General features: G+C 53.4%; 1 protein-coding gene across 8 annotated transcripts in view; it reads right to left on the bottom strand.

Moving 5' to 3' along the window:
• Positions 1 to 26,037, bottom strand: part of LOC133355062 (transcription factor 12-like) — a 249,467-nt gene that overhangs the window by 147,513 nt on the left and 75,917 nt on the right. For all 8 annotated transcript variants that reach the window (XM_061572335.1, XM_061572339.1, XM_061572332.1 and 5 more), the window contains exon 4: positions 11,493 to 11,569. In XM_061572335.1, coding sequence (XP_061428319.1) covers positions 11,493 to 11,569 — 77 coding nt within the window. The remainder of the gene's footprint in view (positions 1 to 11,492; positions 11,570 to 26,037) is intronic.

The following is a 26,037-nucleotide window of genomic DNA, read 5'->3' as shown; positions in this document are numbered from 1 at the left end:
AGCAGGTGTAGTTTCATGTCGGGGTTTAGCGGTCCATTCAACGGGGGCTCGAGGCGAGGCGGTGCGAGTGGTCACGATGCCGCCTGGGAATGGACCTCTCTCAGGGGCAGGAAGTTCGGTGGTACGTGGAGGGGGGGTGATCGTCGTCTGACTTAGGCGGTGGCCACGGTCACAATCTGAGGCTGCTCCCTCGTGCTCCGCTTGTCGAGGCAAGTGGCTGCATCTTCTTCCCTGGCCCTGACCTCAAGCGCTCGAGGCTTGTCCAAGTTCTCCGTGGAATGCTGAACCCTGGGACTCTTTAACTGTTGGCAAGCGTGGTTCATAGTGTTCTTCAGTGTCCGCACGTGCCTTGGGCACGCACGCACGGACACCGATTTGGGAAAGCGTAAATAATTTATCAAGTCGCAGCATGCGTGGGCGTGTAACGAACAAAACTTTTTGCTTCAACGAGCAAGGGGATTGAATATTGATGCGCAGCAAAAAATGGTGGAATGACATCATCCTAACTGTGAAGAAAATAAACTGCGGGGCCTTGGGGGGCAGCGCACGTCACGGCTAGAAGGGACGACGCTCGAATATGACAACCCGAGCGGCGGCCGATGAATAGGAAGGCATCCAACAGGACGTCCACCGAAGAGATGGAACTAGGTGATTGTTACAGCGCAGGTTCGTGCGAGGTGGCGGCAGATTGGGGAGCCCTTGATCCAGCCGTGGATTCACCGTGGCTGACAATGACGACGATGATGTTTATTATTGAGTTCAATGCACAGGCATGGAGCTTGAGGTGTCAGCATGGCGGGGGGGGGGGAGGTGGTGGGAAGGGTTGAAGGGGGGGGGGGGCTTCATCAGGGGGAGTGAACGATGGCCGAGATGAGTCGCGGTGTCTATCGGCCTCCTGTGCCGGAGCCCACAAGCGACCCAACGGAGCGGGGAGGCGAGCTCGCGGGTCGCTCTCTGAGACCGCGTGCGTGGGACGCTCACCAGCAGCGGCAAACGAGGGGCCTACGCAGAGCGGTAAAGCGAGTGGGCTACTCACCTACCTGTGCAACCTTCTTTGTCATATCCCCCTCGTGTGTGTGGGTGGTCTGCTCAGGTAGGTTAGGAACCTGCTCGTTTGAAGCGGACAGGTCCCTCTGGGGTCGGTAAAGTAAGTACCACTTTGTGGAGAAGTCAACAGTGGTTGTCCCATGGATTCGCCCCGAACTAAAGAACGGCAGAATCCCATGTCTGGCTCAGGGCTGTAAACGGGAGGGAAAAAAGCAACTGTCTCAATGCTCATTTGAGCAGAACATTTACATCGACCCTATGATACCAGTCTCCTCCTAAATGCAGGATACGCACACTCAGGAATTAGCCGCACCATCTGAAGCCGCGGGACCACGCTGTGAAAGTCGCGGGGACTCGACGAGCGATGCCGCTGGAGAACACTTGTCGCCGTTATCTGCGTCGGCTTTCTCTGGCCACTTCCATGTCTTGTTCCCACAGGCAGCAGAGAAAAAAAAACCCACAAAACACACGCTCCAGAAGAAATCGACCACGCCACCGATGGCACTGACGCTCCTGCGAACGTGTTGGAATTCACAGCGAGGGCTTTCCTGCGTGAGCAAACGACAAAATGAAAATCGAGATTGTAAAGCCCTTCGGCGCAAGCGACCCTCCCACCGGCGGGCACGGCGCCAAATTAAAGGTCGGCTAATTCGTGGCGATCGACAGAGATCCGCCCCAGCACACGGCCACCGGGGCCCGGCAGGCACGCACGGCGAGCGAGCCAGAGAGGGGGAGAGGGGAGAAGAGGGAGAGAGAAAGAACCTGCAATCAGAACCGCACCGAGCCGCAGATTAATCCGGAGCATCGGTGGAGCCGCACTAATTCTGATTACTCTTAAATTGAGCGGGGCCCCGGGATCAGGTGCACGAGGGCTGGGGACGAGGGGTTTGAAGGGTGGCGGGAAGGGGTGGGGGGGGGGGGTGGTGGCGGAGGGGGTGACGGACGGTGTCCAGTGAACCAGAGCCCGTGTGTGTGCGTGCGTGGAGCGTGGGGAGTGGTAGTGTAGCGGTTAGCGTGCTGCGGTAGTGTAGCGTTTAGCGTGCTGCGCTACAAACTCTGGCGACCCGGTTCAATTCCCGCTCACGGCCAAGACCAGTGATGAATATGTAAACCGGTCCTGGGCTTCCTCTAGGTCGGACTCGACCTCAACTGAGTACCTGGTCTTCTTGGTTCTTTCGGTAAAGTCACGTAGAATGGAAATAATAAAATAATAAAAATAAAACGATAAAATTATTCTTACGACGTTTCGGCCACAACGCAAGTAGCCGTCCTCAGGTGAAAACCAAGAAGATGAATCCCTGCAGTCACGAAAGCTTTAAATCGAAAAATGAGTACCTGGTGTCGTGGTTTTACTCTCCAACACACCGGTGTGCTGTACTAGTAACGAATTGGCATGTTTTGTTTACGTGACAAACCTTGCTAATTGGCTGTGTCGGGTGGTGACGGGTTTAACGACACATTCATATTTACGCGAACGAACCCCAAAAAATTATATTATGGAAAACTATTATATTCACTCCACAAAGGCCCAAAAAAAACGGAGGTTTTTGTTGCACAACCATACGACAGTCGGTCATCTCATTCTTGTTTCAATGACATCTTTAAACTAAACTATGAACATTTTTATTTTATTTTACCAGGCAAGGCCCACCGAAGCTGTATAAACCTTTCGTTATCCGAAGCGACCTGGCCACAAATGATAGCTCAACGACGTGGCTTATCGTCCTCGTGGGAATTCATGGCAGCCAAATACTGTGAAGACGGCAACTCGCACGGAGACCTCCACCTTCCTGTCCCAGAGAATGGGAGCACTCACCCCTACGATTCAAGCACTAGATCCCAGTTAGCGACGACTCCGTGCCCCCGACACGGGCATTGCCTCGCCCAGCCATCTAGTCACCTTTCGTCTTGCGTGTAATCTTAATAAGTTTGTATAATATACGTGAACGAGCCGATAAAGTAATAGAGAAGTGCGCTGCTAACGTACCATATGGACACCATTGGATGGAAGATGTGGCGCAGTGGTGACACTGGTGCCTCACAGCAAGATACAATTAAACCTAGTTTACTTTAGTTTTTATAGTTTCAGTGACAGTGACCGCACACACGCTCCGAGTACATCGCTCAATGGCCCAGGAGGCAATGTGTGGAGTCCGACGTGAGGGCCGGCGCGCCGCACGAGGGCACGAGCAGGGAGGGTTCCGCGCAGCGCCACCCCGTGGCCGCAGAAGATTGGCGGGATACTGTTGGGGAGGTTCTGTGGGGTCGTTCCCCCCGGCCGCGTCACCGCCACCCCCCACCCGCTGTGTTTTCGCATTGACCCCCCCTCAGTGCCCTCATCAGCCATGATCAATCATACACTGCTGGATGAAAACTCATGAAGCAATTGCATTCAGAACTGATTTTTTGAGTTTGGTTTGTTGTCCTTTCCACGCACCTCCGATAAGCAAGGTTGGCTACGTACGGTGCGAAAGAAGTTCGACACACATTCATACAACATACAATGCTTCCCCCCAAGCCGTTGCCATCTTGCACGATCGAGCTACCTAGCAGCCGCACAAGAGCTGATTCCATTGCTCCATCTCCGCGGCAGACGTTCCCGCTGGTGCGCCACCATTACTCCTTTCCCCCCGACGGAAGTGCCGTCAGTATGAAATTACGCAACCGCGCGCCTGTCTGCCGCCGTGCCCCTCTCCTCCGTCGACGGAACCATGAACCCGTCGCGTTGGGCATCACCGTCCTCGCCTTCGCCACCGTCGCTTTCATCGATTCAGCGAACACCCAACTCTCGCGGAGAGACAACCCCAAAACGCATTCGTCCGGAACAAAAGCAGCGCTCTCCGTGAAAAAGCGACAATCAAGGGAGGAAGCGGAGGCGCGGCACGTCTGTAATTTAGACGCGCAAAACGGGTACAGTAATGACGAGCGTGCAAAACACACAGCGTGCCTTTGCAGACAGGACAGAGGCAATTGCTAGGGAAGCCAATCAATGGAAAGGCATAGTAATTAGAAAGAGAGCAGATGTAACAATGCGATGATCTTATGTAAGAATGTAGGATCGATAGGACGACGCCGTGAACCCCTAGCCGGGCGGTGTTGCGTGCCGCTGCGTGGTTAGAGCACTCGGTTCACAACCGGCAAGATAAAACCCCGGCCGGGGGTTGACTCGGGCCACCGGCGGGCCTCCTACGAACGAAAACGTCGCTACCGCTTGACGGCCAATCAAACGGCGGTCATTCTACGAAGGAGGCCGAGGGCCTTGCCACAAGAACGTGGAATTACCGCCACTGGCTCGGAGAACAGACGGCGGAGAAGAGCACAGGCCCCATGTCCATTTGAGCAGCAAGACACAATTTGTTTTCCCTGTCGGAGAACACACAAACCACATCGCGTTGTGTTTACATCACGCAGCGCGCGGCGCCTTTGGGGATCAGCGATTCTCGAGACTTTCACGAAGGGAAGAAACGAATACGAGATTGTTGAACACGGAGTAGTAGTAGGCGTTTGCGACCAAATATTATCCATAGCAGATGGGGGTTTATGGGGGGTTAGATCGCGCTAAATATAAATGTGTCGTTAGACCCGCCACCACCCGACACGGCCGATTGGTAATGTTTTTCACGTGAACAAAACGTGCCAATTCGTTACGGGTTCAGCACACCGCTTGTGTGTTGGAGAGGAAACCCACAACACTTACAATTCGGGCAAGAAGTTCCGCCGGTGATTACGACCAGCCTCGTCGGGCGACAGCCGGGATTGTGGAAAAATCCTCCTCCCGTTTGAGTCTTAAATAAAAGCAAGCCTTAAAAACCGTCTATTATGAATGTGAGACTGCAATTTGATCTACGTCTGGGGCACGTAAAAAAAACCAGAACGTTCTAAACAACGACAGTTTTGCACAAGTTCCCCCGCCAGCGGGAGTCGGTGCCCGAGGCCGGAGCCGTATCGACGACACGTGGATGGCTCTCTGGGATCACGTTGGTCACAACGGGGCGAATGTTACTGGGGGAAGGAGGGGGGGGGTGAAAACGGCGGAACACCTTGCGGGCGCGCGCAGCAAATGACAGAGAGCCCAAGTCGTCAAACTGTGAGGCAGATAAAGGACGGCACTTTGAGGCTTGCGGTTTGGCGTCTGATGACGACAACGACAACAAGAATGCGTTTCGGAAAAACCCTCTACTGCAGTCCCCCTATCAGTGCGGCGCAACATCTCAACCGGTTCTTATCCCCCCCCCCCCACTTCCACCTGCCGCGTTCACCAATCTGCACTGACCAGAGTGGTGAAATATGGTTAGACAACCCCCCCGATGACTGACAGGGAGCCATGGGGGGAGGGGAGGGGCGGCAGAGGCTCGTATCCGGCAGTGGAATGGCAAAGGCTGTAAAAGAGAAAAACACATCCATCCACGGCACCGAGGGGCACTTAAAACGCCTCGCTTGTGATTGGCCGAAACGACAGCAGCACCCCCTACGCCTACGAGCGACTTAAGGCCGCGTTATCGGGACGGCATCGGCTCTTTACGAGGCTTTGTGAATGCATTTGAAACGTTGTGGGTTTTTTTTCCCCCGCGGGCGCGGGCGGTGGCTACAACGGCGCCTGGCGCGGACGCGGTGATCTAAATCCGCGTTTGGATAATTGCGTGGGCGAAGCCAGCGGCGCCTGTTTTGGGCCTCGGAGCCCCACGGCCAACCGGGGTGGGGGAGGGAGGAGGAGGGAGGGGGGGCGACCATCGTCGCGAAACACCCTCCGGTCGCTAGGTAGATGGCGCTCGCTCGAGGCGAGGTTGGCGGCTCACGCGGAGATGGAGCCAGCCAAAAGGCAAACAGCCCTCAAGGCAATCGGGTTGCCTGTAAGGGGGCAATGACAGCAAGGGAGGTTTCCGACCTGCGTGTGCGAATCCGCTTGTCTGACGAGTATCCCCTTCACACGCGCGCGGGCTTTCTCCGGGCACTCTTAGTTCCTCCCGCATGTAAAATCACACTCGGCAACTGGACAAACAGCTTACGCCCTCCTAAGATGTCTCAAAGGTTCATTGGGCAAGCAGCGGATTACCGTTAGCGTATCACAGGAGCGAGAAGCAGCAAGAAAACGCCGACGCAATGTGAGAGCAATCCTGCTGCCATGAAGCACTAATTGTGCCGCCCCCCTACCCCGCTGCCAAAGAAAGACAAAGATCCCCCAAATAGACTTATTAACGAACTGTTGGGGCAAGTGCTGTTAGCGAGCAACACCACCTGCTTAACAAGCAGCACTCGGAGGCACAGGCACAACCACGCACACAACCCATCCCAACCACGCACACAGTGGCGAGGTGTCGGCTGCCTCGCCTGGTACACAGGAGGTCATGGGTTTGATTCCGACCCTGACACCTACAGTATATTTGCAGTTTGCATATTCTCCCTGTGATCGTGTGGATTTTTTCCGGGTCCCCTGGTTTTTCCCTCCACGTATTTGGCTGCTGTACATTTCCACGCAATGAGCTCTCGTTTGTGGCCAGGTCGTTTCTGAAAAAGATCGAGCTTAGTGGGCCCTACCTGGTAAAATAAAAATAGTCTACATTATATATTTAGTCTACACAACCCAACCGCGCACCACACGAAATGTGGAACCAAGTGAGGAAGAAATCGCGCGAAGAAGAACGAGTCGGAAACACCGAGCAAACGGCCGTGACGCTGGGCACAGAGCAGCCAAGGGCGCGTTCCACCGTTCGTGAAAGAACGCGCGCTCCCCGCTCGCGATGGGGCCTCAGCGTCGTCTCCTCTCTAGCAGCACAGTCCACCACAAGTCCCATTCTCTCTCTCTCTAATCCCTGCTGCCATCTCTACCCCCCCCCGCCGCCAGCCTCCAACGCCCCACTCCAGCAGAGCCCACAGCTCACGTGCGCCCTCAAGACCTGGCCCTCAAACCCCCCCCCCCACCTCCAAGGCCCCCCACCCTCGCGTTACCCGCCTTGGGCACAGTGGGAACAGGCACAGGCAGGGTGTTCCCACGATGCAGCGCGGCAAACGCTCAATTAATGTGGCGGCACATCTGCTCCCATCGCGCGGCTTAATCGCTTGCGACGCGCAAGCGCCCGCGCATGCCTAATGGGGCGAGGGCTGCGTGCTCACGTGAGCACGATATGGGGGTTTATTGGGGTGCGGGAGAGGGGGGGGGGGGGGTGCGGAATGCGTGTAGATCTGTTGGGGCGGGTGTCAGAGGACGAGCAGGGAGAGTGTGTTTGGTGGGAGGGTCGCGGTGGAGGTGGCGGCGGGGGGCTGAAGGGCGGCCACGGTGGCCAGGTACGGGCGACGAGTGCGGCGGCGTGCGACGGCGCGGCATGGTCTCTCACGGCACCGGTGTCGTCGTTGATGTGATCTCGCGCTCAATCTTACTCAGAACAAATCGCCCGAAACCGCCGCTCCCCCCCGCCCCGCCCCCATCCTCGTCCGATCGGAGGCTGCTCTGGCCGCAAGCCAGGACGGCGCGTGGACGGTCGGGCACCGTTGTATTGTTCTTCTACGCTCCCCACCTTCACCGAACTGCACTAAGCGCTGGTGAAATATGGTAAAAAAAAACGCGACCCCCTATAGGTGCCTTCAGCGGGTCGTGGGGGTGCAGCGTCTGCGATTGCAGTAGACCGCCATCCAGCAATGCGGTTAAATTACCGGTGAAACATTTAACGTTTAGACAAATTTAGCTTTCAAATTGACATGTTTGCGTCCACCATGTTGCCCCTGTGCAGTGGCGGCTTGTGACTTGGCGGTCGGGGTAGGTGGATCACAGAGACACGAGTCCCGCATGAGACTCGTCCTGCCTGCTGCCAAGTGAGGTGCTCGCCAACACGATGGCGGTCGAGTCGGACTTCTCGATACTCAAGTGGGAACTCGACGAGTTCCGCAGTTCTATGATGCATCTGTCCCTTGAGGGCATCTTCCAGACAAAGCAGCGTCGCCTCCTGGTGTCGTTGCTTCGTTAGCGAGCGTAAATCAATGAAACAATGGGGCTCTATAGATGATCTACATTTATTCTACAAACTAATCCTGGCGGTGTCTACAAACTAAGCTAGTCTGTATAGTTTGTAGATATGCACAGTTTTAGGAGGCCTGGCCTACAGCACACAGTACAGGAAGGAGGTTGTGTGCAGAGTTGTCTATGCCGAGTGCCAAGGTGTATGTAAGCGTGTCTCTGAGATATCGTTTGCCACACGTTGCAAAAACACCAGCGAAGATGAAGGAGGAGGCCAAATATCCCCGAAGCACAACTGTCCTAAAAATAAGACTCTTAGGGAGGAGTTCCAAGTTAAAGGAAGTATTACCATTAATCTTTTGATGTTTAACATTTGCATTGTTATAGTTTATCATCGCGAAGGAACAGACCGTAAATACAAACATCGGCGCAATGCCCGATCCACAAATACCAAGGAGACATCACGGCGATGATACACTCCTCTGCTTCTGGCGCCGTTATCTGGCTTGACCGCCTCAATGTGAAATTGGAGTTGTTGCTCTGCAATCTACATCAGCCGTACGAAAGAAAGAAGACCGCCTGCCAATGGGTTACACCCAGCATTCACCTCCAGTTGGTGACTTTACTTCCAACTTGCTCCCATACACCGCTTCGTGTTGTTAGAGATTGACGCCCCACGTGACGCGGTGTCATCTTTGGTAACGCCAAATTAAAGCTGCTCCCTCGACCTCAAGATTGCCATCGGCAACGATTCAATCAAGCTGACGATTGCCGATCGCCGTACGGCACGGTTCGGATCAGATCCAATATAAACATCGGCGGTTGAGGATGAACAGGCCTCGCCACTGTTTCACGTCAGACACCCTTTTCGCCCATTTAACACGTAGGCCTTTCGCATCCAATATGAGCCACAAGAGGTTTTTTGAGTTACATCGCGGAAATATAAATGTGTCGTTAAACTCGCCACCACCCTTTACACCCGTATGATGTTTTTTTTATATGCAACGTGCAGTCTTGCTTGCATGCCACCTTTGCTGCGATGGAAAAAAAAAACCACAGCCAAGGCCGCAAGCAGGAAACTCCTGCAGTCGGTCTTCCACATGCATGCACACGTGGTGCAGAAGGATGTGTACACATCACTGCTGCAGAAGGATGTGTACACATCACTGCTGCACCCCAGAGAATAACCGTAACAACTCACTTACCCAGAGCAGCCTCACTAAGTCTCCACACTCTCTCTCTCCCTTAACAAAAATCCTGCTCATTACACATTTAACGTGAGGTTGATGTGCCTTGGTAATAGCTCGTTTCTCTACTCCATACTTTTGGCCACCGGTACAATGTCAATGGATAATTCATCTCATTCCGATCCACCACTGTGGAGGCAGCGAGGGGGTAGGTGGATCACCAGATGAATGTTGTAAAACTCCCTTCCCGTAGACGTCCAGGAGGTGCCCGAAACCCTGGCTCGCCACAATAAGATTGCACCGGTGGCATGGGACGGAAACAATTACCCGTCGTCAGCCGGAGATAAACGCCACACATTTAAAGGAACTCCAAACTGTCGCTCAAGTGGACCGTCAGCCCCCTGCGTGCGAGTGTGCGTTCTGCACATGGCCAAGGCGAGGCCCCCGATCGCCGTCTCCGGGAGGCTGTGGCTAAGGACGCGGAGGTCGCCACGAGGAGGGGGTCAACGCGGCCGCCCACATCTGACTTTTGGATTAATTTCTGTCTTAAATTTCTGTGAAGTCTTTAATCGTAGAGGTTTGGAACTGTTGGGCTCCGTCAGGCCTGGACAACCCACAACAAGCTGGAAGGAGTGCGAGAGCACCGGAGCAAGTTAAGAAAGAGGGGGGGGTGGGGGGGGGGGGTGAGTTATTGAAGTGATGAGGCGGAAGGCTTGAGAGGGCTGGGTGGGCACGGGTGAGAGAGAGCGGAGCGCGCGGCCAGCGTGCCCATTGTTTGGCGAAAAATCTGGGCAATGGCCATTGGCCCGGGGCCCGCAACCCAGACGCCGCCGTGCCCATCCCAGTCGCTTTGTTTCTGCAGCGGGCAATCCCCGCACTCTCCTGGTCAAACACTGACGGTCGGCAACCCCACTTAACACGTCAGCCGTGTGTAAATCTTGGCGGAATTAAGTGGAGACCGGCACCCCCCTTCACCCCCCCCCCCCCCGACACTCCCTCCACGCTTTTGTTTGCGAGTAGCATTTCGTTTAAACACACTCGGTGCGTCCTCAGGCATTTGTGTCGACATGGCGCGGGTGGGAGGGACCACCCTTCATGTAAACGGCAATGCGTTCAGAATGTTTTCCGATGAGGTTGACAATGATAATTATATCGATGGGATAATTACTCCAGGTCTTAAGCAAAATCCCCTCGCGTCGAGTACGCCGACTCACAACAGCGGCGCTGGCGGCCCAACAGGAGGGAGGCCCAAGCCTGCCCTGCGCTGACGGCCTGGCTATCGCCAGGGGGCCCGCGCAGCTCCTGGTGGGCACCGGGCACACCAGAGGTCGCAACCGGGTACCCGATACCCGTACCCTACCCGGTAGCCGTTTGCGACCCTGGTGCGGCCGAGTACGGGTATGGGTAGGCTGTGAGTCACTGGTGAGTAACCGTTTGTCACTCATTTCGGGTAGGGAACGGGTAGCCGTACCCGGCCGGGTACGGGTACGGGTACCCGTTTGCGACCCTGGTGCGGCCGGGTATGGGTACGGGTAAGGAATCAAAACCCGTTTGCGACCTCTGGGGCACACTGCCCAAGACGCGCCCCGGCTGGCGGAGGCACGAGATCCGCTCGCATTCTCAAGAGCCGACCCCTCCCGCACTCGTTCCTCGCAACCTCCCGTGCAGGTGCCGTCGCGCTTAAAGCCCACGACGCTAAACCGGGGCGAGGTGCAGCCGTGACAGGCGACTCCCGCGAGCGCTGCGTTGTAAAAGTGGACCCTGCGGCGGCTGTCCTCCTGGCCGCGGGGGACTTCAGGAAGCCGCTAAAATTCCTAAAAGGTGCAGAGCACTCAAATCTTCCGGTCCCAGAAAACAACAACACGCTCGGGAGGTGACGGCGGAGGGTCGCGTGGCACGAGGCGATCGCGTGGGTACGAGGCGGGCGCGCACCCCTCCACTCCTGAGGGTGTGTGGGGTGGGGGAGGGAGTCCCAACTACCGTTCATAAAAATTATGAATACATTAATAATTATTATGAGTTTCCTAGGGTGCCTGGAAGAGGAAGGCAACCCAACGTGCGTCGAGTCTGCGGCCACCGTTTGAATCGTCCACCGCCGCTCTCATGGACAGCGGCGTAGCTAGCGAGTGTGCGGGCGGTGCAACTGCACCGCCGGGGGCCGGAGGAGAGGCCCTGGTGGCGGCCACGAAAATTAGACAGGGTGGGGGCGGGTTGGGGTCTGGGGGGGCCGGGGCACCCATTTCGTTAAATGCACCTGGGCCAATGCCGACCGCACTGCCGCCACTGACCATCAACAAGAGAAGTCTTACCCTGGACGAGTCGAAGCTTGGGCTGGACTGATTGGCACTGGCTGCCCAAGGGCCACTGGCACTCCTCTCTTCACAAGCTGTGAAAGCGACACACGGAAGGAGAGAGAGACACACACACACGGATAAAGTCAGCGACATCAGAGCCTTTCACGACACCTTTGTCAGCGCCGCCACCACCACCACTACGGCAGCCACAGTGCCTGTCAACGTAGCCACTGCAACGCGACGCCTTTTAACAACGGGCTTCAACAGCATGTGTCAACACGGATGATTAAGCTCCTCTCGATCACGATTATAACTGTCGTGCCCACGAAATCGGCGAAAGTTAGAGCAATGAAGTGCATCAAATAAAACTTGTTCCACGTGTTATCGGTGAGCTGCGAGGTTCACGCCTCGATGTTTATGCACTCGAGGTGCATCCACAATCGCACTGCGGCTTTTCTCAAATTTTCCATTGGCGCTTAGGACCGTACGGTGAGCCACCGTAGTCAGCTCTCCTGCAATGGAGGGAGGGAGGGAAACGACACCAACTCTTTTCTGAAGCCCTCTCGTCGTGACCAGCAGCAGACCTCGACATTGGCACCGAGCTCCCGAACATAGCGCAGCCAACGCACGCAAGAGCAGGGCATCCAAGAGGAGGGGGGCATCCAACGAGGGCCGAGCGGCCACGCAGCCACCAGCTCCAGAGGCCAGTGGGCAGCGCGGCGCCCAAGAGATTACTAAAGCAGGTCGCGAGGGCCCCCACCGATGCGGAATGTACGCCGCTTTTCAACTCGAGGGAGGAGCTGGGACACGCTGTCTTTCCGATAGCTCTGTTTCTTCACCCGAGGACGGCTGCTTGCATTGTGGCCGAAACGTCGTGAGAATTTTATTATATAATGTTTTTATTTTTATTATTTTATTATTTCCATTCTACGTGACTTTACCGAAAGAACCAAGAATATGAATCCTTGCAGTCACGAAAGCTTTAAATCGAAACTTTACGGAAAACCGCGCATCGCCGTGCAGCATGCGGAAGGGGACAAGTGGCTTAATTAAAGGCACCGGCGGCGCGTCCGTCGGCGTTCGTTTGCAAGTGGAACACCGCGGCCGCCTCAATTATTCAAGGCCGCCCTTCAAGGGGCCCGCTCTGAACCTGTTCCAACCACAAGTCATAAAAGGATGCATCGTGCAAAGAAAAGAAAACTAATTAACAGGTGTACACGTGCGGATGTTTAACCGGCTCGGTGGCCACTGATGAACGTGCGATGGGTCGCCTCTCCCCGTCTACCTTGCTTGTACTTTGCACTCCTATCGTGTTTTTGTACCGTTTGTTGTTGTAACGCCCTTCAACCGCCCCTACTCGACGTCAGTGACAAAGAGCATTATGGCTCATCGGATTCCTCCTGCAGTACAAATAAATATTCCGATTCTGATTCTGAGTGCGGAGACGGCGCAGGGGATGACTCAAGAGGCAGGGGCGGCTGCTGCGACAAGTGATATAAACAAAACCCACGCACGAGAGCAGAACAGTTAACGCCAACAGGGTGCTGTGTTCACGCAAATCAAAGGGCCCGAGCGCAAGGGAAAATCGCACTTGTTGAAAAATAATTACACCTTTGGGGCAACGTGCAAATAGATTCGCACGCTTAGCACTCATCGGCACGCCGCAGCTGCAGCTTAAGCAACTGCTGAAGAGCGCAGTGTTACAGTTATTATACCTCTGTGTTATGCACACAAATTTAAAATAGGCCACTAGAATTGGCATGCGTGTAATTAAGATCGCGTTTGCTGCCTCGGTTAATTAAATCAATGCAATGCAAATGAACGGGGGGGGGGGGGGGGGAGGGAACAAGGAACCCATCAGCCAAACAAGATAAGACTCCTTCCTATAACGCGCAGTTTTTTTTTTTATCACAATATAACTGAATACCAAAGACACTCCCCACTCACTCACTGGCTCGCTCAACCAGGCACACTCCACCATACGGTCGCTTCGCAATGCTCGGCATGATGACGATGATCGTACAGCGTGCCTAGGAAGTCCTCAATGAGGCTCACAAATTATTTTCCACGAGGGTACGGTTGCGATGTTGGGCCAATTTCGGGAGTAATTTTGATTGACCTGTGAAAAACAAGCCACGTTGCGTGCAGTAGAAGCCATCCTATTGAACGAAGAACCACTGGGATTCCACAGAGACGGCTCAGAAACCTGCCCGCTGTAACTTTCCTTTCACAGGCATCCGATTTGTCAGATGGTCGGTGTCTCCCATCGCACGCAAACACACCACCCCGGGGGACTCTCACGACAACTTTGTGAATTGGAGAACCTCCATCCTAGCGTGATCCACCAACCTGGACCTACAAGCCCCGCTGCATTAAACACGCGTGGCCCCCACCCCACCATGAAGAACGCGCCGTGGACTCCTGCGGCCCCCCCCTCCCCCCCAAGGAGGGCCCCCCTATGTGGACAAGAGTGGCCTTGGCAGGCACAGACGGCACGACTGGGTCTGTGCGAGTGGCATCGTGCATTCTAGATTTGAAGTTTTCGTGACTGCAAGGATCCATACTCTTTGGTTCTTTCGGTAAAGTCACGTAGGTGAAAATAAAAATAATAAAATGAAAATAACTCAATTAAATCACGACGTGCCATCGTTACTAGTTAAGCAAAATGTAAATGCTGTGGGTTTAGTCGCCAGTACACCGGTGTGCTGTACCAGTAACGATTTGGCATGCGATGTTCAGGTGACAAACCTTAACAATCGGCCGTGTCGGGTGGTGGCGGGTTTAACGACACATTTATATTTACGCGATCTAACCCAAAAAAAACTCTATTATGCAAATGATAAATGCCATGAGATGCAGTGACCAGGTCATACAAATACCTAAGAAGGTCAGCCAAGGAAGGACCACCGCCCCTCCCCGCCACCTCACGAAGCAGCGTGCACTCAAACACGTTTCACGCACTTTCAGATGCGCTTCCGCGGCCGTCTAGAATGCTCTTCCTTCCGACGTTCGCAGGCCACTGTGGAGCTACGTCGCACTTTTACATCATCTAGATTGGAAACTCTTTCTCTTGAGAGCTGATCGTTGTGTTTAGTTTCTTGTTCTTCCCCCCCCCCCCCCCCCCGAGGACACCTCCGATTAGCACGGTTGGTTACGTACGGTGCGAAAGACTTTCACCGTACGTACGTACAGCCTCAGATCCCCAAAACACACACGCACGCCCAGGTCGTATACGTTGTGCCAGACGAGCGCTCGGTTATATTTCGTCCACATGACTCCTCGCTCGCGCGCTGCACAACCCGAAGCGGCGTTTTGGAAGAAGCTTCGCTCAAGACCGCCCGCCCGCCCGACGCAAAACACGTGGGCCACAAGTGTTCGGACCGCTGGTAGTAAAAACTTGCCAAGAGGATTTGGGAGGAAGGGTGAAAGAGAACCGAGAGAAATGCGTATGGAGAGAAGGCGAGACGCGATAGGCTGGGGAGAGGGAGAGAGAGATCAACTAAAGAGAGACGCACACAAAGGAATAACACACACGGGAGCTGTCAGTAATAAATGATGGATGCTAAAGACAGGAAGGCGGTGTGGAGAGGGTTAGGGGTGTGTATTGTGTGTGAATGCATTGTGTGCGCTTGTGTGCATGCACGCAGGACAGTGTGGTGTTTGTGCGCTCAACAGTGGTGGTTCGGACACTGCATTATGATCGCAGTGACCTGCGTCACATTTCTGGTAACTCTCACCCGAAGATAAATTAATTCTGAACTTAGTCTAACCCTTCCCTAAGATGAATTGAGACAAAGCATTAGCGCTTGGTATGGTACACGGTGCCATCTATGGCTCACCGTGTTGACATCTTACAGCCGTTTTTCAATCCATTGCTGAAGGCCTTCCAATAGCGTGTCCAGTGACGGCGGTCGTTCGACCATACTTCCCCCACGCAGGTCAGGGAAGGGGGACAGAGAGAGAGAGAGAGGAGGGGCCCAGTTGAGAGATATCGCTCGCCAACCACGTTCGCCGTGTGGCCAGGAATTGAACTCGAGTCGCCGGGTTCGTAGCGCCGCTGCTCCCGAACACACCGGGATTGTCCGCCGGCCTTCACACGGAATGCTGGGACATAGTCCCGTGAGCGAGCAGCCATGAAGGCCGGCACGGCACACGAGTGGGAGGTGTGGCCGGAAAAGCCACAACCCGACCGCCTTGGTCTCCCCGCATCTCCAATTAGCACGGCTGGCTACATACGGGGCGAAAGAAGTTCAACATACATGCATACATGCTCTGCTCGCTGCTCGCTAACGGTATTTGCCTCCACGGTTTCCCTGGGCCAAAAGCGGGCTGTGTGTGTGCGCGTGTGTTACCGCGAGCGTGATTACGCTGGCGGTCTGCGTGCGCGTGGTCGTCTGACTGTGCGAGTTGCCACGTGTGTGTCTGGGAATTCTCCTTGCGCGCATGCGCGTCTGCGGCCGTATGCAGGCACAACAACAACAACCGCCGCCGCCATTCGCCACGAAGCGGCGATGACGTTACCAAGGAGCGTGCGCCAGGCTAGGTGCACCTCGAGGCCACGTGAAAGTGTCGAAGGCTCGCTTGCCGGCAGGAAGCCCCGGAACAGACCCCTGTGCCACCTACGGGTTGACTGACTGAGACGACAGGCAGAGGAGATGCGTAGCCACAACCACGCGCACGTACACGCGCGTGCACTTCTCCAGCCAGTTACTTCCCTGCTGCCAGCTTCACCGCAAAGCCCTCGGGCTGTATCGCTCACATTTCCACCACCGCACGGGTCTCACGGGTTCAGCCCCCCCCCACCCCCCCCCACCCTTAGCGACTACCAATTATTTTTTATTATTATTCAAAAAGAACCAAGAGCCACAACCGTTGGGTCCAACAAAATCGAGGTTTTGAACCCTTCCGTAAAAGCAACGTTCGCTTCAACAGTCCGTACCGCCGGCAAAAGTTCAGGATAACATTGTGACCGCTGTACCGGACGAAGACAAATGATGAAACGGGTTTTCGTAACAGCGACAAAGATGACGATGATGGCAATAATGCAACGGTGATTGCGCAACAAAGCCACTTAAACTAATTGCGAGGCACCACAATCATATGGTGTTCGTGGAATTCAAAAGAGCAACAGGGCTACGTGTGGACTCTTATCGGCGTTAACAGCGAAGAGGCAGTGCACGTTTTGTCATCAAGAATGAGAAAGTATTACTACCTCCTATTAGATATATTTTCCGTGATGGGTTTTTTTTTTAAGTGAATAAAAGCAATGCAATCTCTCTTGAAGTTTTGCATTATAGTAAAAACATTAACATAAATCTGCTTCAATTATGCAGGAGTCTGTTTTTGCCTTATTTATGGGGTAAAGGAGAATTCCTACGACATTCGTGTATTTCAAATGCACACTCATGATTTATCGCCGTTCCTACCACTAATACCCGGCATACCAAACAATAAACACAGATATTCAGCACCACGCGCTGGTATTCCCCACACAGTGCTGATAATGACCAGACTACATCAGCATGAAGATACGTTAAATTACTACGTGACTTAATTAATAACAAAAAATATTTCCAAAATTGTACTTAAAGATCCGAATAGCTTTTCTCTCGTGCGGGACACAGACCTCTGGACCACCACTGCAATCCCACTCCAACACACAAAGACAAATAACCCCCCCCCCTCCGTATAGCATTAACAGACTGTAAATTTCGATTTAAAGCTTTAGTGACTGCAGGGATTCATCTTCTTGGTTCTTTCGGTAAAGTCACGTAGAAGGGAAATAATAAAATAATAAAAATTTAACATAATAAAATACAATTCTCACGACGTTTCGGCCACAACGCAAGCAGCCGTCCTCAGGTGAAGAACAGGTCCGTCGGAAAGACAGCGTCATTAACAGACTGTTGGGGCAAGCGCTGTTAGCGAGTAGCTGCACCTATTGCAGGTTGGTACGGCACACGAGGTGGTTGGGTGGCCAGCACCACGTCCGGCTGCCTTTGTCTCCCTTGTGGCGATGTTGACGCACCGCGCCAGGTACTCGTTCGAGGCCGGGTCGACCGAGAGGAGGCCCAGGATCGATTCAGATATTCGTCACCAATGTTGGCCGCGAGCGGGAATCGAACTCGGCTCGCCGGGTTCGTTGCGCGACGAACCGCTGTCCCGCCGCTCCCCGACCCCGACACGCTTCGCACGCTCACCCACACGCCCATGACGCCAAAACCAATAAAATGTGACCGTTTGAATCTGCTGTTAAAATGAAAGCAACCCAGTCACTTGAACTCAACAGGACCCCAGATACCCGACTCTAATGAAATGATATGAAGAGCGGTCACAAAACGGTTCAAGGGGACGGTTTGGGGGTCCCACGGGAGGGCGACCCGCGGAATAAATGCTGCCGAGTTCATAGGGAGGGGGCGGGGGGGGGGAACCAGGGGGTTAACACAAATCGGTCATTCACACCGCGCCTTTCCGATCCATCGCAGACGCAGCGCCTAAAACACTGCCGGGGCAGAGGAGCGGCGTCGCTAACGAGCCGAGCGCCGTCTCACCGCTGCTCGTTCTCCACTTCAATCAAACGCCTTGGCTGTTAAAACGTTTATGGATTCCGCCCCAGGGAGATACCAACATCGCGTGTCCACTGCGTACGTGCGTGCGTGCGTGAGCGCGCGTGTGAATATAAGCCAACGTCAGTCACGAATATCTGAACCGGTTTTTGGGGCCTCCCCCAGGTCATCTCAGACTTAAATGAGCCCTTGGTGCGGCGTGTAAAAGATGAAGGTGGCCAGGCGTCGGTCCTGGCCACACTATCCACTAATAGGCGCGCGCAAACGGCGCTTGCCCCAACGGTCCGTTGAGGCTATACGGGAAAACTTTGTGAAAACAAGGTGCTGTTCAAATGTCCTGGGAACAACATACAACAGCTGCAATGGTAGTTAGCAGGCTTGGCCTGAGAGCCCATGTTGAACACTGATCGTGAAATGGACCGAGTGTGTTGATGTTAGGAGTTGCTGTATTGAGAAACAGAGCCCTGAGTGCAAGTGAGTGTTCACTTTTCATTTCTGGCTCTCAAAGTTGTTTTATTCCATGTCCAGTAGTGTATAAAGCATGCAGTCAATATTCCGTATATTTTGAATGCCCAGTATGCGTGCGTTCTTACATACGCTGCACAATAATTCACTCATTCTGTATTCTATGCAGCGCCTTCTTAAGCAGGAGAGCGTCCGTAGAGATACGTTTAAAAAAAAACAAGGCGGGTAAATCAATGTCTACGGCAATAAATTGTCGTGGCAGTTAACACTTACAATTCGAATTTGGGTGACTCCACAATTGACGACCGCCGATTGAGGAATAACCCAAGGTTTGTTCATGTTAATCCACTGTATCTGTTCGAAATATACCCAACGGTATTGTCAAAAGAAAAAAAAACTGTCTACGGCAAAGCCAATATCGTTCCGCTCGGCTGAAAGCTCAATGTAAGGTACTAACGTCGCTTCGTAGACTGCCGGGGAAAGTGCTTCGAGCGAGCGAGCGAGCGCCTGTTAATGCTGGTGTGGGATGCAAGTGAGTGGCAAATAGGGCCAGAATCAGGCATGCCCACCCGCCTTTGTCTTCCCAGTGACGATGCGGATACAACGCCGCGGGTAATTAGAGGAAGGCACACCAGTACAGCGCAGATGCGAGTGATGTTACACGGCGCACGAATGATTGTAGCACATTGCCCAAAGCAGGAGGCGAACTAATGTTAAAACACCTGCTGTCACACGACCATCATCGGCACTGGGAAGATAAAGGTGGCCAGGGCACGGCGCCTGTCAATCCACCTCCGCTCCGGATTGGGTGCGTCGTACGCGATCCAGGCTCGTGGTAAAAATTCGGCAATCAGATAATTTACTTTCTCATTGTGCAACGGTCTCCCGTTAGTGCCTTCTCATCCTGTCCCTTGCGTTCCGCTTCAGTCGGCCCCGTTAGCCCGGAGCGGCGGCGATTCTCGTGAGTTGGGTCCCCGGTACCACCGGCGGGAGGCAGCTTTGTTTCGGACATTCATTTCTGTTTTACTCGCGATATTTAATTTGCAAATGACGTTAGGTAAACTACCCTCATTAAGCTACCCCTAACTGGACATCTGTGAAACTACTGGACATCTCGACTGGACATCGGTGAAAAAGAGCCTCACAGCTCCTCGGATTCCTCCAGTGGAAATAAATATTCTGATTCTAAACATTCAGATTCTAACCTTAAGATCTAAATGCCCCCCCCCACCACCCTCCACCACCCCTAAAAAAAAAGCTTTATAGAATCTCATCTTGTGTGACTAGCATTTAGAGAGGTAAGTGAATGCATTTTGTCACCAGGGGGTCGCGGGGCCTAAAAACTAGTTTGAGATATGCTGCCCCAGAGGCCACAAGTCCATACATTGGGCACAATTGGTGACTCATGGACACACGATCATCCGATGCGTGTATAAAGAAAAATGGTGAGCCCATGCATCGGACCTTGTGTGGCCCAGAAGTCCATTTCACCAACATCAGGAACCAAATGTAAACCTAGATGACCGAAAAGCTAAATCTAGAAGGAACCACTACACAAGATGATAATGTATTTTCTGTTATCACCGTACACGTACTGTACTCGCCAATAAATATGATAGCTTAAACGTAAGCCTGGTGTTAAAATCAGCACACAAGTGTGTAGCTTCTGCATCACTGACATGGTTTAAATATCGCCCGTAGTGTATTTAAGATTATCAACATGAGCCGTACAGAGGAGGGTAAACAACCACCTGTACACAGGTTGACCGGAATCACCGACTCAAATGCCTCTTTATGATCGAATGCTGCAAAAGCGGTTATTTAATTCCAAACCACATCGCAATGTTTTTTTTGTTACTTATAAGCGTCAGCGCGAGTGCGGCGTTTACATTTCGTAACGAGCGTGCTCATGCACGGGACGCAAAACACGGCAGCACTGGTCTCTATGAGAGGTTCGGGACTATGCCACACCAGCACAGACGGAAATCGAGTCACCGGTAATGATGTAATCGCCGGAAAATGTGGTGGTGGTGGCGGTGGTACAAACCCCCCAGAAACGGCCTCTGGAGCATTAAATGACGTGTGCACAAGACAAAGATGCCCCGTGTAGCCATTACAGACTTTTGGGGCAAATGCTGTTAAGCGAGCACCTATGAAGGCCGGCACAGCACACGAGGGGGTGAGTGGCCAGCACTACGCCCGGCCGCCTTTGTCTCCCCCAGTTGGGATGTGTACACACTGCACCAGGTTCTAATTTGAGGCTGAGTCGACCTCAGGGAGGCCCAGAACCAGTTCGTATAATCACCACTGTTATTAATAGTGGGGGAATGGAACTCGGGTCAACGGTTTGGAGCACGGGGCGCTAACCGCTGCTCCACCGCTCCCCACACGCACACACGCACAGACACACACACACAGACACACAGGCACAGTCACACCATCATATGGCTACGCACGGTCACACACACCACTACAAAGAACCCCCGTATAGCCTCTAACATACTGTTGGGATAAGTGCTGTTAGCAAACACCGATAATTATTAATGACGGAATACTGCAATTCGTTATTGGTTGTGTTAATAGGAGAAACGGTTGTGGAACACACATATGTGCAAATATAGAATATATAACACAAATATATAATATGTATAATACACAAATTACACCCCCTCCATTATCCCAACTGAAACTCTCCCATCGTCAATCCACAACAGCAACCCATGGAGCATGAAAATGCCTCCTCAATTTCTGTCTCCGGAGTGCATTCATCATAAACATCAAAGCCATGCGAGGCGCAATTTTGCTAGTGCGCACGTGCATGTGTTTCGTGCATCTGCCAGTCATCTCAGTCAGTCAACCCATGACACTCACAGAAATACAAAAAAACAATGATCCCCCATATAGCCATACACGACTTTTGGAGAAAGTGCTGTTAGCGAAGGCCGGCACGGCACACAAGGGGGTGGGTGGCCAGCACCACGCCTGGCCACCTTTGGCTCCATGGTGGCGATGTTTACACACCGCAGCAGGTACGCATTTGAGGCTGAGTTGACCTCGGGGAGGTCCAGAACCAGTTCAGATAATCGTCACTGGTGTTGACCAGGAGCGGGTATCGATTGTCGGTTTCGCAGCGCAACTGCACTGCTGCTCCCGACTACCGCTCCCCACACAAGCACACTCTCACATACACACGGTCACACTCTGCCATGCATAAAGTAACAAGCGCACACGCGTGTATTCATGCAGATACCCCACTCTGGACACACACAAACACACTTGAGCGCGCACACATTTGCACAACCTCATAAATGAACGAACACACGCACGCTCATACGCATGGCACGTGCACTCCCCGTTTATCTGCAGGCCGCTTTGGGTAATGCGATACACAGAGCACATGCAGCAAACTCCTGTCCTGTCTGTTTCGAGTGCACAGCATGCGTCCGTCTGCATGCCCTCTAATCTCTGCACGAGTGTTTACGCTTCGTGTGCCTGTCTCAGCGTGTGTGTGTTTACATGTATGTGTATATAAGTGTGTGTACGTGTGTGTGTACTTGTGTGTACGTGTGTGTGTACATGTATGTACGTGTACGTGTTACGTGTATGTATATGTGTGTGTGTGTACGTGTGTGTACGTGTGTGTGTGTACGTGTGTATGTGTGGGGAGCGGTGGTGTAGCGGTTAGCGCGCTGCGCTACGAACCCGGCGACACGAGTTCGATTCCCGCTCACGGCCAACACCAATGACTTTTATCTGAACCAGTCCTGGGCCTCCCCTAGGTCGACTCAGCCTCAAATGAGTACCTGGTGTGACGTGTATACATCGCCACTTGGGAGAAAATAGCAGCTGGGCGTGGTGTTGGCCACCCACTCCCTTGTGTGCAGTACCTGCTTGCATCGGCGCTCACTAACAACACTCGCCCCAACGGTCTGTAAAGGCTTTACGGGGGGATATTTGTCTGTGTGTGTGTGGAAGGCGTCCATACAAATAACGCACCCAACTTAAAATGACAACGCTGTAGCAGACTTCGGTTTTTTAGAAAAATATTTAAATGGTCGTATTTTTTTTTATATACCCTTTGTTTCACAGCGCCCGTTGCATGCACACATTGCGCGCCCACAGGCACCCGTTGCGTGCCCACAGGCGCACGTTGCGTGCCCACAGGCGCACGTTGCGTGCCCACAGGCACCTGTGCAGGCGGCCCAATGCACCCTCACTGAGCCGAAACCTATCACCGAGGATTTAGGCACTCGTGTGGGCAGCGTTTGATACGCATCCATTAACGGTGAAAGCGCTCGCGGGTTGAGCGGACGGGCAACACAGCGATGGGCTGCTTACTGTGCACTTCTAGCGAAAGGAACAACCGCGTCAGCACACGCACGCCTCAACCGGCGCCGGTGAAGTGCGCCCTAATGCGACGCGTCGTCCTCCGAGCCTCAGATCCTGACGATATCCATGGGGATGCAAGAGGCTCTGCGGTTCATCCTGCTGTAAGGAGATTTTTGATGCTTCACTGACAAGAAGCACTAGCTGCCTGCAGACTAGCGCAAAGAGTACAGACACACACGCAGAATGTTGTCCCACGTCCGAACGCATAGCCGCATCTGGGTGAATTAAAACCGCAGAGCGAATTTCTGGTTTTACCGAAATAGGTTAGCTGCATATATATGCGAAATCGTACAAAGCGAGGCCGCACAAAGCACGGCAAGCTAACCATTGCACCACAGCTCCCCAAACGTACACACTCACAAATACAGAACTCATGCACACATTCATCTCCTGCAGCACTCCCCCCTCGAACCAATTCACTCGACCGTGCCTAACTCTCGCGCGTCACAAGCCACGTGCGGAGAGACACGAGCGGCAGTGACGCGCACCGGCGCTAACCGATGGCGCGCGCGCTCGCGTCCCCTCTTTCAAACCGGGTAGGCGAACGCGTCACCGAATCGGCGCGGGGTCTCATTTGACACCGGCGCATGGCAGAGGTGCCTCTCTCCGCGCCACGGTGAACCTCCCCGTCACGCGCGGCACCCGCGCGCCGGCCACGCACGTGCCGGCAGGGCCTAACAGCCCTTCCCCACAGGGCCAGACGATTCCTTGATTACCCAACGAGGGACGCGGCCGGCAAGATGACCGCTCGCTCGCTCGCTCGCACGCGTGTCTGTGTGCGTGTGTGTGTGTGCTGCCGGAATGTGAAGCCCGAGCCGGGCGGACGTGAACGCGAGTGGCTGGAAACCTGACGCTAGCAAACTTTTTTGTTGTTGTTTTTACTACGAGCGGTTACGTGGTGTCATCTTCTGCGGCAGTTCCCTGCCGCCCCCGCCGGGCGTTACAGCAGAATTAATAATTCGCCTTGACGCGACTCCCGATTCTATAGATACGGCGTAATTGGTGATAAATGGAAGAAGAAGAAAAAATAATTAAAGATCAGCGCCTGGAAACTAAGTTTACTGCAGGAAGCGAAGGCGTGCGTTTCGTGAAGTCACGAGCAGACGTGCGCAACTCGGACTGCGGCACGTTGGGATGAACCGTATCTTACGCCTTAGCCTGGCGTAACGCCGCTGTTTGCAAGACAATACACAGTGGCGCAGCGTTCACCTTTCTTGCATTTTGGCTTCGGTGTAGTTAGCCCGCTGTTAGGGTTGTGGTGGGGATGTGGTCCAGTTGGAGAAGTTCGTTAAAATTTCGGGGGTCGTGGCGAGGTCAGGGGTACGGAAACCTGCGGCTCCGGAGCCGCGTGCGGCGGCTCTTTAAGTGACCGCTCCGTCAGTTACCCATCAAGGACCCACCACCGTCTCGTGCTCCCATGCATTGTGGCTCTTGAAATAAGAGGGTTTTTTGTTTTGCCGAATTTAAAGAAAATGGCCCTCCTTGTTATTTTGGTTCCCGACCCCTGGGTGGGTGTTGGGTCTGGATAAGGTCTATGCTCTGATTGGCTGCAACCACCTCTGGGGGTTGCTTTTGCTCAGTGCTGCTCGGGAAACACGGCGCCCCAAACCCAATCCAATGAGCGCGCGCGACTCCCGGAACTTTGAGCAAGTTTCGCGTCCTGCGCGTCACAATCTCACGGACACGTACGCCAGACACAACCGTACAACAGGCGACCGGGTGGCCAGCTTTTGGGGGGGGGGGGGTGCTGAAGCCTCGCGTCCATTGTCAGAGCAATGAGCTGGGCAACAACGACCGAAGGCCGGGTGTGGCGTCCCGGCCACGAAGCGAGAACGGTTCAACGTGGCCAATACCCTCAACGGGACACAAGAGTTTCCGCGGCAGTCCCTGTGGCCTCCACACACCCACAGCTGTGATAAACACGCTGCACTCAGCTGTGATAAACACGCTGCACCCAGCTGTGATAAACACGCTGCACTCAGCACGAACACTTCCCAATGGGCTTGGGTCGCCCCCCTCCCCTTTCCTTCCTTTTTTCCCTACTGCCGACAGTAGCAGAACATGCATGCCAACAGGGACACTCAATTGATTTTGACAACGTGGAAGTGTTGTGTAAAACTAGTTACTACTGGCAAAGACTAATTAGAGAATCGATTGAAATTGAGAGAAACAGAAATAACTTTAATCGCTCAGACAGCTACAGGCTTAGTGCGGCCTGGAAGCGTATTATTAAATAAGATACATTACAATTACTTATAAGGGAAACAACCACTAACAGATTACTAATGTAGCATAATCACAATAAAACACATTCCAAATGATTACTAATCTACAACTCGCATCGTAACAATAGCCTGATTACTAATCTAGTATATAATTACAATCACTCCCCCCTTGAATCTTTGCACCTGATGAGTTAATGAGTTAATGATGACGTCATCCTGCTGCTGCTCTATATAAGAACGGGAGACACAGGAGAGCCTCACCATTCTGGCGAATTGCCCGATGATGCTGGTTGTAATTACCAGCGAAACGTCGTACTCAAATTGTGAATGTTGTTGCTTCAACACACCGGTGGGCTAAAGCAGTGAACTATTTGTCTTTGTCAACGTGACACATTTTTTACTGATTGGCCGTGTCGGGTGGTGGAGGGTTACGACACATTTATAAATAAACGCGATCTAAACCCAAAAATCGTTGATTATGAATTGCTGTTGTTGTTATTACTTTACGATCAAAGCCTTCTCTGGTTGTTTTTGAGATGTCTGTCGGAGGGGAGTAAAGTTGAAAGGGGGTGGAAAGCAGGGAGACGGCAGAGCGGCTGTGGGGATGGGGGAGCGGTGTGGGGGGGGTGGGGAGGTGGTGGGTAGGTGGTGTGTGGGGTGGTGGTGTGTGGGGTGGTGGTGTGTGGGGGATTAAGTGGGTGGCAGACAGGCATAGCAGTGATGTATGCTCCGGTTAAAACCTTCGGAGAGAGAGAGATTGTGTGCCAAGTTTTTGTGTAATTCCTCCATCCTGGCCAGATTCCAAGCGTTTGGCTCGCCCAACAACTGTGCCAGGCAAACGTTCTTTGTGCCATTAAAGCGTTCACCGCTCTGCCCACTCAGGGAGGGTCTTCCTCGCCCCCCCCCCCAACCTTC

The sequence above is a fragment of the Lethenteron reissneri genome, chromosome 50 (genome assembly GCF_015708825.2).
Source record: "Lethenteron reissneri isolate LAM-NWPU_2019-01 chromosome 50, ASM1570882v1, whole genome shotgun sequence".
Taxonomy (NCBI): domain Eukaryota; kingdom Metazoa; phylum Chordata; class Hyperoartia; order Petromyzontiformes; family Petromyzontidae; genus Lethenteron; species Lethenteron reissneri.
This window is presented reverse-complemented; position numbering and strand designations above follow the sequence as displayed.